Source organism: Ostrinia furnacalis, unplaced genomic scaffold (genome assembly GCF_004193835.3).
Source record: "Ostrinia furnacalis isolate ACB-3 unplaced genomic scaffold, ASM419383v2 OfSCF5104, whole genome shotgun sequence".
NCBI lineage: Eukaryota > Metazoa > Arthropoda > Insecta > Lepidoptera > Crambidae > Ostrinia > Ostrinia furnacalis.
This window is the reverse complement of record NW_021135343.1, coordinates 97126-113666: the sequence shown is the minus strand read 5'-3', so window position 1 is coordinate 113666 and position 16541 is coordinate 97126. Positions and strand designations below refer to the sequence as shown.

At 45.8% G+C, this 16541-nt stretch overlaps 1 protein-coding gene across 1 annotated transcript in view; it reads left to right on the top strand.

Moving 5' to 3' along the window:
* Nucleotides 1–16541, top strand: part of LOC114360614 (fibrillin-1-like) — a 48396-nt gene that overhangs the window by 17199 nt on the left and 14656 nt on the right. Inside the window, exons 3-31 of the mRNA XM_028315369.1 lie at nt 167–249; nt 553–672; nt 1624–1728; nt 2463–2570; nt 3014–3192; nt 3644–3805; nt 4128–4215; nt 4318–4473; nt 4769–4976; nt 5537–5674; nt 5807–5923; nt 6279–6498; nt 7079–7289; nt 7589–7693; nt 7768–8027; nt 8539–8719; nt 9473–9580; nt 11306–11475; nt 11753–11885; nt 11962–12120; nt 12209–12537; nt 12712–12862; nt 12950–13102; nt 13187–13367; nt 13957–14149; nt 14766–14939; nt 15260–15426; nt 15830–15969; nt 16303–16419. Of these exons, the coding sequence (XP_028171170.1) occupies nt 167–249; nt 553–672; nt 1624–1728; nt 2463–2570; nt 3014–3192; nt 3644–3805; nt 4128–4215; nt 4318–4473; nt 4769–4976; nt 5537–5674; nt 5807–5923; nt 6279–6498; nt 7079–7289; nt 7589–7693; nt 7768–8027; nt 8539–8719; nt 9473–9580; nt 11306–11475; nt 11753–11885; nt 11962–12120; nt 12209–12537; nt 12712–12862; nt 12950–13102; nt 13187–13367; nt 13957–14149; nt 14766–14939; nt 15260–15426; nt 15830–15969; nt 16303–16419 (4616 nt within the window). The remainder of the gene's footprint in view (nt 1–166; nt 250–552; nt 673–1623; nt 1729–2462; nt 2571–3013; nt 3193–3643; nt 3806–4127; nt 4216–4317; nt 4474–4768; nt 4977–5536; nt 5675–5806; nt 5924–6278; nt 6499–7078; nt 7290–7588; nt 7694–7767; nt 8028–8538; nt 8720–9472; nt 9581–11305; nt 11476–11752; nt 11886–11961; nt 12121–12208; nt 12538–12711; nt 12863–12949; nt 13103–13186; nt 13368–13956; nt 14150–14765; nt 14940–15259; nt 15427–15829; nt 15970–16302; nt 16420–16541) is intronic.

The following is a 16541-nucleotide window of genomic DNA, read 5'->3' as shown; positions in this document are numbered from 1 at the left end:
ACCTCTACACTGTATATTTAGATGACGGGATAGTGGTTTATGAGTTTTATAAAGCGGCCGAACTGATAAGCGATAAAAATTAAAATTTATAACATTATCTTTTAATTTAATAGGTAAAGCTGCATGTAACAAACCTACATAACTTATAACATTGTTGTTATTTCAGGCCACACGTCTGCCGGAGTCGCAACAGCACGCATTGCTGTCCAGGATGGACTTCCAGGCCAAATTCGCTTCTTTGTGTTGTCCGTAAGTAGTAATAGTTATGTACTAGTACNCTAAGTACGGCCAACTAGCAGCGATACAAAAGGTCGATTCGACTGTCGAACTGACAATCTATTCTGTTTCTTCCCATCTTGTGTATTTGTCGTAATATCTCGTTCTCCCGCCAAAATATGTCAAAGTCAAACCCCTGCTATTCATTAGGTTTGTTTACATTTGGTATCGCTTCTTGTTGGCCGTACTTTAGAACGGATATAATAAACGAGGCATAAATAGCTAGTTTCCTTTTTAGTATTTCCATATTTTACCCGGTTTGTTTTAATTTTGTAGCCATCTGCCGGCCGGACTGCGGGCCCGGGCCGGGCTCGTGCGTGGCGCCCAACATGTGCCGCTGCCCGGGCGGCGTGGAGGCGCCCTCTTGCGCCAACGGGGGACTCTATCCTTACCCACGTTAGTATAAGTATAACTTTGCGGATCCGAGGTCCGAGCCTATCGTGGCGCCCTCAGGCCGCGTCCGTAGTCCCCTCGATCGGGCCCACTAGAGTGAGCCCACCGTAGGCTGGACTCTGGTCCAACACCGCGTTGGGCAACCTTCTAGTTGGGTTCGCCACTGATCGGGCGCTTATGCGCTCGATACGGCCCGATACCTTACCTAAGCTACCTAGGATAAGTACCTTCTGTACTCGCCACTCTGCCCGGTGAAGCTGGAAAAGCTCCTCAAGCAAAAAGCGCGTCCCTTCAGAAAAAAAAAAGATTATTTATCTTTAAAATAACTTGAAAAAATCTAACTGCCTAAGGCGGGAATTAAACCCACGGACCTTTCGCTTGCCGGGCGACTGCTCTTCCAACTGAGCTACTTAGACACTAGATAAACCCATCGAAATTTTCAAGTGTAATACGCTCTTACCATTAATTATCCTCTGGGACTCCATTGGCAGTTCAGAGTTAGGGCGGTGGCAAAAAGAGAAGGAAATAGTTGCATACCCACGAGACATTTATAATGTTTGAACTTTAAGATTGAATCCACAATTTTAATGCAGTCTTGTGTTTGTGCCTTTATGGCATGACTGTATTCAGAAAAGAGTGACTCAATTGCTCTGTTGTTCTAAAGATTAAATCATAGTGAGATGTCTGCTTTAGAACATTTTCATACAGGAGTAATTTTTTCTTATTTGGCGCCCAACATGGTGCGAAAGCTATTATGTCCTCTTACGCGCAATATGGTCTCAAAAGTGGTAGTCAACGTCTTGTATTATGTCGATTTTAGAATGTAGACTTTTTGGAGACCTTATGGTGCATTCATTGAGTTATAATGTACTACATAGTAATATTACTTCAATAGGTGCATTGGAGATTGTACTTATTTGTCTGCAATTAGTTCTAGTTTGGTTTGTCTTGCAGCGCGCACGCGCGGCGGCTGCCGGCGCATCTGCATGAACGGCGGGACGTGCACCAACGGCACCTGCGCCTGCGCGCCCGGCTGGAGCGGCGAGTTCTGTACCGACCGTAAGTGATGAATCATTATCAAAGTGGTCATTGCTCATAACGGATACGTCATCAGCATCATCATCATTTCAGCCATAGGACGTCCACTGCTGAACATAGGCTTCCCCCAATGATTTCCATGTTGATCGATTGGTAGCGGCCTGCGTCCAGAGCCTTTCTGCTACCTTTATGATGTCGTGTCATCAGTTCACCTTGTGGGTGGACGTCTCACGCTGCGTTTTCCAGTACGCGGCCTCCACTCTAGAACCTTGCTGCCCCATCGGCCGTCAGTTCTGCGTACTATGGGCCCTGCCCATTGCCACTTCAGCTTGCTAATCCGAACACGTGTTTCATAAAATTACGTTAAGTTTCGGCTGTGTTGCTTTAGCAGCAGTCAGCAGACTGGCAGACGGCAGTAGCACCACAGTATAAACTTCGAGCTGTAATTACTCGGCTACTCGTGCGCTGACTGGGGGTGCAATAAGTGTCCTTCCCACTTTAAACTATAGCAGATCAGTGTGAGCATATTGTATACGTTACTGTTTTACTATAGACAACAGTGACTGAGTTTCTTCTTCTCAGTAGCCCATAATATGTTGTCCCGAAATGGTGGTAGGGCAAGCTATATTTGAGACGTGTATAAGTGCCCTGGAAAGGGCCATGTACTGTATAAACTATTTCATTTCATTATATGTATGTTTTTGTGCAGTTGAGTATATTTTTATTTGACTAAACCGTAATATTCTTTCCTTCAGCTATCTGCCGCGAGCCGTGCCTACATGGAGGGCGCTGTATCGCGCCCGACCGCTGCGTCTGCTTCCACGGCCTGTCTGGGACACGTTGTGAAATCGATAGAAGGACTGGTAAGGCAATTTATTTATCACCGCGATACACATAATATGCGAATCTGTTTTATTCATTTATCTAAAAAATAAGTCTAGTAAGGAAGGTAAGGAGTTTGATGGAACTAAACTAAAACAGTTTTCATTAGGCGACATGCGTCTTCTTTTGGCAGTTGAATAAACAACTAACCATAATAATCATCATTTATGATACCGCAAAATAAAGCAAAAAGTGTTGGTAACTTTTCAAAGCAATCGACCTTCGAGAGGTGTTAAATCCGTTAACGCCTCACCATTAACCAAATAATCATCTCTACTTACTCATCGACTTACTTTTATGGCAGTAGAATATTTTCATTTATCGAACAAATCAAAATTTTGTGTTTAACGCTTCAGTAAGTAAGAAGCTTTTTAACAAAATCTATTATAACCTATTGTCGTCATCAAGAGTCGTCTTATTTCAGGGCCCTGCTACACCGACACCCGCGGAGCCCTATGCACCGGAGCGCTAGAAGGAGTGGTGTGCACCAAACAGCTGTGTTGCGCCACCGTGGGCGTAGCCTGGGGGCACCCTTGTGAGCGCTGCGGAGACCTTGACTGCCCCACTGGACATCTGAGGAATCTCGCCACTAAGGAGTGCCAGGTGAGAGGCTTCGGTGTGATAGTACACAGGTTTTCTTTGGTGGTTCATGATTTAGGTGTGCATTTAGATCTTTAGATGGTTTGTGCATGAAGATGGTCAGTGGAGTTATTCGCACCTATGGTCCCTTTTCTTGGTTCTCTGATTAGTGTTTTGTTTTCTTGAAAGGTAGGTATATCCACCTTAGAAAATAACGCGTCAGAACCAGTTTCAGCTCCGCGTCAAAATAAAACGCAGAGATTACCCCAGTAGAAGGCATTATAGAGTATGCTTCTCTCAGTTTTTATCTTTAATCTTGATAGAGCAGGATGGGGGACCACTGCCAGTTTTCCACCAGAAAAGTTGCGTGTAAAAAGAGTTATGTGGACTGAAGTTTTTATAGGCTTGAAATTTTAAGTGTGCAGGCTTTATCACGTAAGCAGCTCACGTAGGCTAAACTCCTGGTACATTCCAGGACATCGACGAGTGCGCAGCAGTCCCAGGGCTATGCAGCGGCGGCAAGTGCGTGAACAGTATCGGTTCGTTCTCGTGCGAGTGCCCGCCCGGCCAGCGCCGCCACCGCGTCACCAACAATTGCGAGGACATCGACGAGTGCGAGGACCCTGACATCTGCCCCGTGAGTTTGATGAGCTCTATCAACACATTGCACCTGTATTGCTATATCACTCAAACTATTTACTTTTCTAAGACCTTACATGATGGTAGCCACAGAATGACCAGTCCACTGCTGAACAATCACAATGATTTCCAGATTGCTACACATGATGCACAGCATGATGGTACTACAACCCCAACTGTCCCCTTTGGCTGGAAAAACCTATTTTCCTTCAATTTGTTTTATCACATCTTGCTGGTGGCAGTCTAGCTATTTTGACAGGTGGTGATGATTATTTTTTTTCTAATAATCCCGCATGATTTCACATGGTATTTTGTTGCAGAACGGCAAATGCGTGAATACGGAAGGCGATTATTACTGTCTTTGCAATCCTCACTTCATTCCTAGTCCAGACAAGAAGTTTTGTATCGGTACGTATTTTTACTCCAATGGGTTAGGTACCAATACAAATATTTACCATTAGAATATGGTGTTTTACTTAACCGTTATCTAACTTTGGTTACCTTCTGCAGACGGCCGTGTGAGCAGTTGCTTCGCGTACTTGGGCGAGACGGGAGAATGTGCGGAAAGGCTGCCAGTGCAGCTGTCGAACCGCGACTGCTGTTGTGGTTTCAACATGGGTCGAGCTTGGGGTGATCTTTGCACACCCTGCCCTCCCAGAGGAGCTGGTGAGATACCTACACTATTATACGTGTTATGATTTCTTTTATTCTTGAGATATTTTTATCGGAACTTTTTGTGTAAAATGGCATAGGTGGAATTTTCATCACTTTTGTTTCGTGTATGTTTCGTGAAAATGATAATTTCTGATACAGACTACAGCTCATTAATACTTTAGTGAATGCCTATTAATTTTGATGAGTCTCTGACTTACCTACGTGGAAAAGAACGCTACCAAAAGTAGAGGCTAGAGGCTTTTCAAAGTATCCGAATTTCGGTGACAGTATCTTTTACCTAATGCAGTGGAATGGATCCACCTCTGCGGCGGCGGCGGCGTGCCTCCCTACTGGCACCGCAACACTACCGGCGGCGGCGGCGGCATCGGCGGCGGCGGGCTCGGGCCGGACGACGACTTCGAGGCCAAGTCCATCGCCGTGTACCCCAAGATCAACGAGTGTATGCTGAGGAGCGGAATTTGCGGCCTGGGAGAGTGTGTTGATAAGGATGTTGGGTAAGAATAAGTTCATCATAATTAATTACAGTTAATCACAGTTAATCACAGTTAATCACAGTTAATCACAGTTAATCTCAGTTAATCACAGTTAATCACAGTTAATCACAGTTAATCACAGTTAATCACAGTTAATCACAGTTAATCACAGTTAATCACAGTTAATCACAGTTAATCACAGTTAATCACTTATTGACATCCTCGACGATCTGATGATCATTTATTACTGACGGGATTGCTACCATGTAACTTAATTTTGAGTTTCCGATATTTCGGCACTGTTGCAAGCGCCATGATCACGGAGTAATAATCAAGCAATCCCGTCGGTAATAATAATTTTGTTAGTGATCATGAAAGTTTAAAACAATATTATGATGATCATTTGTCTTAATTTGTTCTGGTCTTTAACTTTCTTTTCTTTTTTTTATTTGTTTGAAATAAGTTTGCATACTTCTGTCATTACGATGACAATGTCGCTCGCTTAAGCATGTCGATACTGATGCCAATGTTGATGCCAAGAATTTATTTAATTTCTTTTTCTCAACTCTTCATGCCTCCAGATATTCATGTAACTGCTGGGATGGCGCGGAAGAGACAGTACAGGATGGCAACCCGATCTGTATTGACATCGACGAGTGCGCGCTCGGCTACTGCAAGGGCGGCACTTGTATCAACAACCCTGGCTCCTTTGAATGCAGGTACTTAGATATTTTCCCATCTAAATATTACTCTCAGGATTTTGGCTCTTTTGCAGCTTGTTGTCTGAACTAACTTGTTGAAAGTAAGGTCCAGGTTTCAATGTTTTAAGTTTTAATTTTGATTGTTTTCAGATGTCCACCAGGCTTCGATCCTGTAGACAACAACAGGCGGTGCAGTGACCAAAACGAATGCGAAATGACAAACGGAGCCATGTGCACCAATGGCATATGCAGAAGCATTGGACCTGGGTAAGTCCTCATAAAAAGGAGATCATCATCCAAAAAATAGACTAAAACTCAGTGAATTAGGCAATTGACTAGAAGGCTGATTTGCACCACCTTACTTTGATCGTAACTATAATGGTGCGTCCACACTGGGCGAACGGGCTCACGCGGCAAACTCGACATCCTGCTCACTCAAGAGCAGGATGACCAGCGTGCCGCGCGAGCCCGTTGTGTGGACGCACCATTACGATAACCGGTATATTTTGTATGGACTTGACAGATTTTTGACGTTTGTCAAACCTAACTTTTCAAATGTTCTACGAATCAGCAGTGTCTAAGCCGGCTCTCGTCTTTATTTTGATTCCCATGTCTTCTACAGCACCTACGAATGTGTTTGCAACGCCGGCTACGAGTCGACGGAGACCGGCAACGCGTGCCGCGACGTGGACGAGTGCCGCGATACGCCCAACGTGTGCCGCCGCGGCCGCTGCCGCAACACGCCCGGCAGCTACGACTGCCAGTGCGACGCCGGCTTCCAGTTCGTGCTGGGCGGCTACTGCAGCGACATCGACGAGTGCAGCGACAAGTCCGTGTGCCAGGTGAGTGGCACATGCAGTGGCTCAGACAAGTATGTGTGCCAGGTGAGATGCAGTGGCTCAGATGATTGCCACGGCCCCTACTGCAACACACTCTGTGTTGTGCTCTGTGTGACAACCAAGTGAGTGCCATTACGCAGAGTGCGATGACGCATCTGCTCAACGAATCTTGGTGCCTGTTACCACAGATATATAATTGCTGGTCGGACTAATTTATTTCTCTCCAACTACAGCATCAGCCACTTCTAGATCATGCTGTAATTTAATTGATATCGACTTCATATTATAGATTCATGGTTTTTTGGTGAGGGTATTATTAATCGCATTATCATGTTCTGTATTTGGCAGGCACCTAAAGGAATGCCTACCCTTAAATTTTATTCGTAAGCATAACAGCTTTATGCCCGTTTTCACCATCAATCCCTAATTTTGTGACCCATATGGTAACACATAACAGGAATTTTGTTTTTTAGGGGTCACTTAAAATAAGGGATTGATGGTGAAAACGGTCATTATTCTCTCTCTCCTCTCTTTATTTCTCTTTTACGGAATATTATGATGTAATGTGTTGTTTTCTCTACAGGGCGGGCGCTGCGTGAACCTGGAAGGCTCGTTCCAATGCGTGTGCGAGGCGGGCTACCGGCCGACAGCTGGGCGCGGCGCCTGCACCGACGTGGACGAGTGCGCCGAGCAGCGCGTGTGCCGCAACGGCCACTGCCACAACACCGCCGGCTCGTTCAGATGCGAGTGCCTGCCTGGGTTCACGCTTAGTGCTGATGGGAGGACTTGCTTAGGTTAGTTCTGTTCCTTCACTATAATAGGCGAAATATGCCATGTTCTTACGATACGTGATGAGCAGAGATGCTGGATATACCGAAGACCTGAAGGTAAATGCAGCGGTATTTGGATAAAAAAAGCAAGAGTTCGAGCTTTTGGACACTTCATCCGAGAAATGATAATGATGATGAAGATCAGAAGATTTTTAGTTTTTTGCCTAAAGTGCTTATAAACTTTTGCCTTTTAAAAGGCCCAGGTCATAATATTCATCCAAAAGTTCTGGCTAAAGCGTGGTTCTTCTGGTTGTGATTTTCAGATGAAGTCCAAGATTTGTGTTACGAGAAATATGAAGAAGGCCAATGCTCTGGTCCTGGTTCCAGTCCTGTAACCAGGTCGCAGTGTTGTTGTAGTGCAAGTAAAGGTAAGACATCTTCTATGGTTTACTAATATCTTCAAGAAATATTCGGATTGACTCACATTCTTTTGTTATTTTAGGATTAAGATTGGGTTGGGGAGTATCCTGCAAACCATGTCCGAAGAATGGTACCAAGGACTACGAGGTCCTCTGCCCCTCGGGTGCCAGCAAAGACAACAGCGGAGCAGACATTAACGAGTGCACAGTGATCCCAGGCATCTGCCAGCACGGGACCTGTGAAAACCTGGAACCGGGATACAGATGTATTTGTGACCCTGGCTTCCACCCTGATGTGGATAGCATCTGTCGGGACATTGACGAGTGCGATATGCATCAATCAGTAAGTTTTGTGCAACTATACAGTCTTTCCCAAAGTGGGCTATAACGCCCCCTTGTGGGCGCTGCAGGGTTAAAGGGGGGCGGTAAGAGACCACGGAAAAAAATCGGGGCATTGTGTAGAGGCTTGGTAGGCCATTTGTAATTTCATCTACTTAGGAGGTCTCTTAGACACCGACTGAGCATTTGACTCTTGAAATTTAATGGGGGCGCTCAAAAGAATTTATTCTCAAAGTGGGCAGTAGACAAAAGAAGTTTGGGAACCGCTGAACTATAAAATGTTACTTAAGATTATGGGATTTGAGTTAAATTACTATTTTCCTCAAAATTAAATTCCCGAAGTGTAATTTACGTAGATGATGTGACAGTCTTTTAAAAACTGGGCATATCTCGGAGTTAAAGCAGACTGTCTGAGGATACAGTATACTACGGTCGTTGATTCGTCGCTTCACTGAATCGATCTTTGCACAGGCTAGGCGGCATTTTATCTACTAGAACCTGTGTTTGCGTTCCAGTATTGCACAGGCGGGCAGTGCCGCAACACGCCAGGCAGCTTCACGTGCGTGTGCCCGCCGGGCACGCGCTACGAGCCCGACGAGCAGCTGTGCCGCGACATCGACGAGTGCGAGGGTGAGCTCACTTTCCTGGTCTCCGACTATGAGCGCGGGGACATCCCCCCCGCCTTCCCCGTCACAGGTTACCACTTGACTACAGCATCGCTGACCACTGACCCTCATGAGCCTTCTAACATCGAGGACCATTACGCTATGGTGGTGCCGGCCGGTAGCCGATATCGATAGTTGATCGTCTAAAGCCTGGTCCGTGAGCACGTAGAATTTTGTCCAATGACCCCTAGCTACCCATCCTTATCGCTCGCGCGTAATTATATTGCTGTCGCGACTGTGCGACTGGCACCCGCAGTGAGTTTGCGAGCGCGATAGCAACATAATTACGCGCGAGCGATAAGGATGGGTAGCTTGGAGTCATTGGACAAAATTCTACGTGCTCACGGACCAGACTATAACACAACGAATAATTTACCTTTTTAGTTTAGTTTGGAAGCAACTATCGATATTGATGCTATCAATGGTGCGGCATCACTACAAGCAAAGCGTCATGTAACACGCTGACAGCTGGGTCATAGACATCCGATGCTGCTATTAAACAGGCTGTATTAAATACCTACTTGATTACTTAAAAACGCATAATCTTAATTTTATGGTACACGCAATCGTCTCATTGCACTGCTTATTTTTCATTATGATTTGTAATGAATTACTGATATTTAACATTATTTAATTTGCTTAATTTAAATAAGATACTTTGAATTTTCTCCAATGAAGAATTCGTTATTCCCAAAAAACATTTGTAGGGTAGTCTTTGAATAGATCTATTGGTCCCTCCTGTACGCTTTCGGAGGGTAGTCGAACAAGATGTGTGTGCTTGCAGAGCTGAACAACCCGTGCGACAACGGGCGCTGCATCAACACCCACGGCAGCTACGAGTGCGAGTGCGAACATGGCTTCGTGTTGGATGCCACCGCGCAACATTGTTTGGGTAAGATATATTTAACTCTTCTTCAACTTATGTGAGTACTTCTGAATAATTTGGGAGTTCTACAGCCCCCTAGAACTATTTGTTTCGACATCCTCAATGCTTTGTAGAGTCTTGCAGTTGAAAGTTATCTTAATTTGTAGGTAGCCAGTCAAATCTACATCAGGATAGATTTAGCTCTGCTTTAAGCTGCCTAAGTTATGATATTTGCCGAAACTGTTCAGCTGGTTATACAGGGTGTTGATTTCAATCCTCGCCATACTTATTTAGGTGATCTATTATGACTTATGTATAAACGCATTATCCACAAAAAAAAAATACAAACGAAAGTGGAATTTTTAGCGAATATTTTCCTTGCGAAATCAGCTGTCTATGGCTCGCAATACTGCAATAGTTTATACTGCGGCACCATCGAGCTACGCGGATCGCTCGCTTATCATGTCGGATAGCCTACTGAAGGAAGCCATGTAAAGTAGGTATNTAACTTAGTAGGTAACCTAATCGGTAAAATTTTATCTTGTATTTAAGTAGGTACCTATTTATATTATGTTATTGCTATTTATCTATGAAAATAAGACAAAATATATGTTTCATAAACACTTAAGAGTCATTTACAGTAGTAAAGTTTGAAAAAATTATTGCTGTGAAGTACAGAATCACTTTCGTGGCATCAAAAAATTCAAAATGTTAAATCTTCCAAACGAGACTCACTATTTGACTGATTTACTGAGAATACAATCTTCACATCATGCGCTACAATTTTTGTTTACAAAAAGTTGAAATAAGTTAGAAATAAAATTCGCCACGAAGGTGACGATGAGAACCGTGGCGATGAGAAATACCCAACTATCGATATTGATGCTATCAAAGGTGCGGCATCACTACAAGCAAAGCGTCATGTAACACGCTGACAGCTGGGTCATAGACATCCGATGCTGCTATTAAACAGGCTGTATTAAATACCTACTTGATTACTTAATTAAAAACGCATAATCTTAATTTTATGGTACACGCAATCGTCTCATTGCACTGCTTATTTTTCATTATGATTTGTAATGAATTACTGATATTTAACATTATTTAATTTGCTTAATTTAAATAAGATACTTTGAATTTTCTCCAATGAAGAATTCGTTATTCCCAAAAAACATTTGTAGAGTAGTCTTTGAATAGATCTATTGGTCCCTCCTGTACGCTTTCGGAGGGTAGTCGAACAAGATGTGTGTGCTTGCAGAGCTGAACAACCCGTGCGACAACGGGCGGTGCATCAACACCCACGGCAGCTACGAGTGCGAGTGCGAACATGGCTTCGTGTTGGACGCCACCGGGCAACATTGTTTGGGTAAGATACATTCTTCTTCTCTTCTTCCACTTATGTCATCATCATCAATCGGTGACGTCCACTGCTGAACATAGGCCTCCCCCAATGCTTTCCATGTTACCCTGTTGGTAGCGGCCTGCGTCCAGCGCTTTCCTGCTACCTTTACGATGTCGTCGGTCCACCTTGTGGGTGGACGTCGGACACTTATGTACTTTTGAATAATTTGGGAGTTCTAAAACCCCCTAGAACTATTTGTTTCGTCATCCTCAATGCTTTGTAGAGTTTTGGAGTTGAAAGTTTTCAGGAGTTGAAAGTTATCAGTAGCCAGTCAAATCTACATCAGAATAGATTTAGCTGTTCAGCTGGTCATATCTTATACGAAGAGCCTGACTGAAGTTCTTTTACAGATAACCGACGTGGTTCTTGCTGGCGTCGAGTGGTGGACGGGCAATGTGAGGCCGCAGCGCCGCGGCCATTACTCCGGCAAGAGTGCTGCTGCAGCGTCGGCCTGGCCTGGGGCTCCCCCTGCGAGCCCTGCGACCTAGACCACTGCCCTTGCCCCAAAGGATTTGCCAAGGTATTGTTACCGACGATCTGGTAAAGCTCGCGGGAAGAGCCTGGATGCGGGCAGCGCAGGACCGTGCATTGTGGAAAACCTTGGTGGAGGCCTTTGTTGGCCTTGGTTGAGCCAAAGGACTGGATCCTTTGGCTGAAACGAACGAACGAACGAACGAATTGTTATTTCATCTGCTTATCAACTGCTGATATTACATAATTGAAAGTGTGTACGAAAATAGGTAGACCTATCTTGAAGTATTTGAAGATAAGTGAGGGAAACAATTTGTCTTTTTCAGCTTGATGGCTCCACATGCCGTGACGTAGATGAGTGTACCCTGGATCCAGACCTATGTGTGGGCGGGAGGTGCGTCAACACTGATGGCTCTTACCGGTGCGAGTGTCCACCTGGCCTCACGCTCGACCCTAGCGGTGAGTCAAATGTAAAAAAAAAAAATTGGGCAAATGCGTTTCAACAGATTAATTCAATCCCTTGTAATTCTCACAGGTAACAGATGTGTGGACACCCGCCACGAGATTTGCTACACAGAGTATATGGGTGGACGATGCACGGGCCCGTTGCAGGCGGTGCTCAAAGCTGTGTGCTGTTGTTCTGCGCTTGGTAAAGCTTGGGGAGACTCGCGGTGCGAGCCTTGCCCGAAGAAAGGTAAAGCTTTCTGTCTGCTTTTCGATAAAATATACCTTATCTTGAAATTTTGATGCTTAATAATTGAAATTAAAAATGTGGATATCAGGTACTGATGCATTCCGAAACTTGTGTATGGTGAGCGACGTGACTGGCCCAACCGGAGTGTGGGACAGACCATTCGAGGGCGGCGGCAACATGACCGGCATCTGGAGCCACACCGGTGGCGACGGGCACGGCGGCGGCGGGCCCGGCGGCGGCCCCGGCGTGTGGCCGGACGGCGGGTGGCCGCCGGGTGGTTCTGATGGAGACACCAGCTTCATTGGCAAGGAGATGGACGTCAACGAGTGCTCTGCTTTCCCTGGACTGTGTGGTCATGGAAGATGCAAGAATATGATGGGCACTTTCGTGTGCGAATGTTTCCCAGGATATGAACCGGTAAATAAGTCTTTTGTAGCTATACTAGCTATCATAGTTTTAATAGGTATTGCTCGATTAATTCTGTTAATTTTCATAAGTATTGTTTATGTATGTGTATACTTAAGATTTATTTAAATGGAAGTGTGGGTTTTTTGGCTGTCACTTGTTACCAACCCTTTTTAATCTTTACAGGATTCCAAGAACCACACATGTGTAGATGTAAACGAGTGTGAGATAGTGTCGAATGTGTGCGGCGCTGGTGAGTGCCGCAACAATGAAGGCAGCTTCAGCTGTCATTGCCACCCTGGCCACAGAGCTGATGAGATCTCCAAGGTTTGCGTGGGTAAGCCGATAAGTCCTTAGATTCTTAAATTGAATTGCTCTATTTATCGACGTAGATTTTGAACCATGTCCTTGGTGATTTCACCAGATATCGATGAGTGTTTCGAAGACCGATCGCTATGCCGCGGCGGCCGCTGCGTCAACACCCCAGGGTCTTTCCGCTGCGAATGCGCTCCTGGCATGGAACTTTCACCTGACCGACTCTCCTGCAAGGATATTGACGAGTGTTCTATTACTTCTGGTAACTATTTTTCCGACTATCTATACTATCTTCGATATGTAAGACCAACTAGTAGACAAATAAATAATTAACCAATTTGTATAGGAATTTGCAGCAACGGAGCGTGTGAGAATCTCATGGGAACGTACCAGTGTGTTTGTGACGAAGGCTACGCGCAACTCTCAGTCAAGTCTCACTGCGAAGATATCGACGAGTGCTCGGAAGATCCCACTCGGTGTCAACACGAGTGTGTGAACACGCCTGGATCTTACCACTGCGCTTGTAGGTGAGTGATCTCTTTTACTCTGTTTCAGTACTTCAAAGTGCATAAATACGTTGGCCTGACAGATGAAGAAGGCTTTAGTTAGATGTTGTTGTATGCAAAAGTTCCTACCCTTCCATCGCGACATCCGAGGTTTAATGACCATAGTCATTGATACTAGAATACGCGTATTTCATGCGCGGATTCACTATTAGTAGGCACCAGGCACGGTGGGCATGCCAACAACCCTGACAAACTAATGACGGCACCCTTTCACGTCTGTTGACAGTGGGACTCTTCTAAACCGGAGATGGTATGGCTCTTTCACTCGAATGAATTACCTAGTCATTGTGCAGCGATATGGCATCGTGTGATGTCTGTAGCGTGGGACGTCCACCCACAAGGTGGACCGACGACATCATAAAGGTAGCGCTAGGTAGGAAGGCGCTAGACGCAGGCCGCTACCAACCGGGCAACATGGAAAGCATTGGGGGAGGCCTATGTTTCGCAGTGGACGTCCTATGGCTGAGATGATGATGATGATGATGATGTCTGTAGATATTACTGATATCCATGTATGTGTGATTCTCTTAAACTAAAGTGGTGTGCCTAGGGAGGGCTGGCAACTGCGCGCTGACGGTCGCACGTGCCGCGACGTGGACGAGTGCGCGGGCGGCGCGCGGCCGTGCGGCGGCGGCGAGTGCCGCAACACGCCCGGCTCCTACGCCTGCACCTGCGCCGACGGGCTGCTGCCGGCGCCCGACAACGCGCCGCCCACCTGCATCGACATCGACGAGTGCTCAGATGTACGTACACCGTAACCTCACTACTTGCACTGAAAATTAGCTTTGAAGTTTAAGGAAGCTCATCAGGCTAAGATGCCACAGGGTTAAGATTTCCCAATGAGGGCTATCGTTTTTATACTTAACAGTTGGCACCCCTGGCGATTGACAGGACCTTACTCTACAGTGGCGCCATCTTGATGAGTGCAAATGCGATAGTCCTCCTACCACTAAGCACTCACCAGTTGGTGCCACTGTCTTCGCTACTAGCAAGTGACAGGACCTTACTCTACAGTGGCGCCATCTTAATGAGTGCAAATGCGATAGTCCTCCTACCACTTTAGCACTCACCAGTTGGTGCCACTGTCTTCGCTACTAGCAAGTGACAGGACCTTACTCTACCAGTGGCGCAAACTGGTGAGCGCTAAAACGATAGCCCTCATTGCCGTAGACCGTAATCACTACCTTGTAGGCACTGGCACTATGATTAAATTGATGTTTGCTACCATAGCTACTTCTCCCAGACTGTTATAAATACGAGTATAATGCACTAGCCTTGCCTAGCTTATGATAATTTACAATTATCAAAACCTGGCTGAAATCAGGACGATTATTTCTACATGGGTAATTCTGGTATCAGGTACCGGATCTCTGCGGCGCGGGCGAGTGCCGCAACACGATCGGCAGCTTCGTGTGCCGCTGCCCCGACGGGTACAGCGTGAAGCCCGAGCAGGGCCCCGCCTGCACCGACGACGACGAGTGCGAGCTCGGCACCTGCGACTGCCACCCCGCCGCCGACTGCATCAACCTGCCCGTGAGTACTTGTGCCGCGACACGATCGCAGCTTCAGATTCAAAAGTCACCCTCCCCAATCCGTCTGGTCAGTGTGGGGATTGTAGGTCCTTCATTTGCCTCTGGTAAATTGGAGGGGATCGAGCTCTTGCAGGCTTGAAACTGTGTTAAGCGGACGCCTGCGCGGTTTCAAACGAAAGTGTTCCGTCGCGGGCAGCCGCCCTGGGCTCAAATGTCTCAAATGTCGGGATAAGGGTACGACGCCATCGTGTCCATGATTTTCTTTCCTCTACCTCTTTCTATGACATTTCAGCATTGTAAATGGCCGTAATAATGTTCCAGGGCTCCTTCCAATGCCGCTGCCGCGACGGTTGGCGCGGTGATGGAACCGAATGTGAGGACGTCGACGAGTGTGTGACCAACAACGGAGGCTGTCACCCTCGGGCTACCTGCCGTAATACTGACGGCTCCTTCGTCTGCCTCTGCGACACGGGCTACAAAGGAGATGGGTATGATACGAGTATTTCTCATTGTATATTCTTATTCATCCTCCAAACACTGCTGTCGACATGATATATCTTGAAATGATATGTTGCTCGCCAAGGTTGTGATAAATATAAATCCCCGGTGAAATCTAAGGCGGGTGTCAAAGTTATAATTGTGGCGGATAGTCGCCACAGGTCCTTTTCATTTACTCGATTGCGACTAAGCAATAGAAGCAGATGGGATGCAAGACTTGTAAAGTCACTAAGCACTGACTAAACGTTGTTACCTACTAAGTACAGCACTCTTGCGATGCAATTTTAATTCTGAACAGCTCCTTATAAGTACCAGCAACTTTGTGTTTCTCTTCCTCTCATCTCTAGGAACTAACCTGTGAAGATTTTTGATGTGTATCACGTCTATGTCCAGATACTCGTGCGTGGACATCGACGAGTGCGCCAACGACCCGACGCTGTGCGAGAACGGGCACTGCACCAACACGCCCGGTGGCTACTACTGCGACTGCGACGTCGGCTTCACCAAGACGCCCGACGAGAGGGCCTGTCTTGGTATGCTTTGTATTCTACACTCAAATATATTTTTACGGATCTTAGGATAAGGCAATAATGCCCGTTTTCACCATCAATACCTAATTTTTAAGTGACCCATATAAAAACTAAATTCGTGGCAAGTGTTACCATAGCGGTCACTTAAAAATTAGGGATTGATGGTGAAAACGGACATAAGGCTATGGTGGAATTTTAAGGTTTGACATCACTAACGGTCTTCAAGATGGCGACTTTCATTACCACATGTTTATTTTACAATCAATAAACACAACTTTCATTCAAAAAGCGCTTTGCCTAAGCGTGGTGACTAATAAACATAAATGGTTTTCACAGACATGGACGAGTGCGCGACTTTCGACAACGTTTGCGTGTTCGGCCGCTGCGTGAACACGTACGGCATGTTCAAATGCATCTGCGACAAAGGGTACCAGTCTGATAACGTTGACGAACGTAAGTTTTTGCCAATTTTTTTTATATACAGTGCAAACAGACCCGTGACTGGATTATTGTAGTTCCCTACAGATTGCTGCTGGGACCAGGGATACAAGAGAAAATAAAGTTTGTAAATTGTT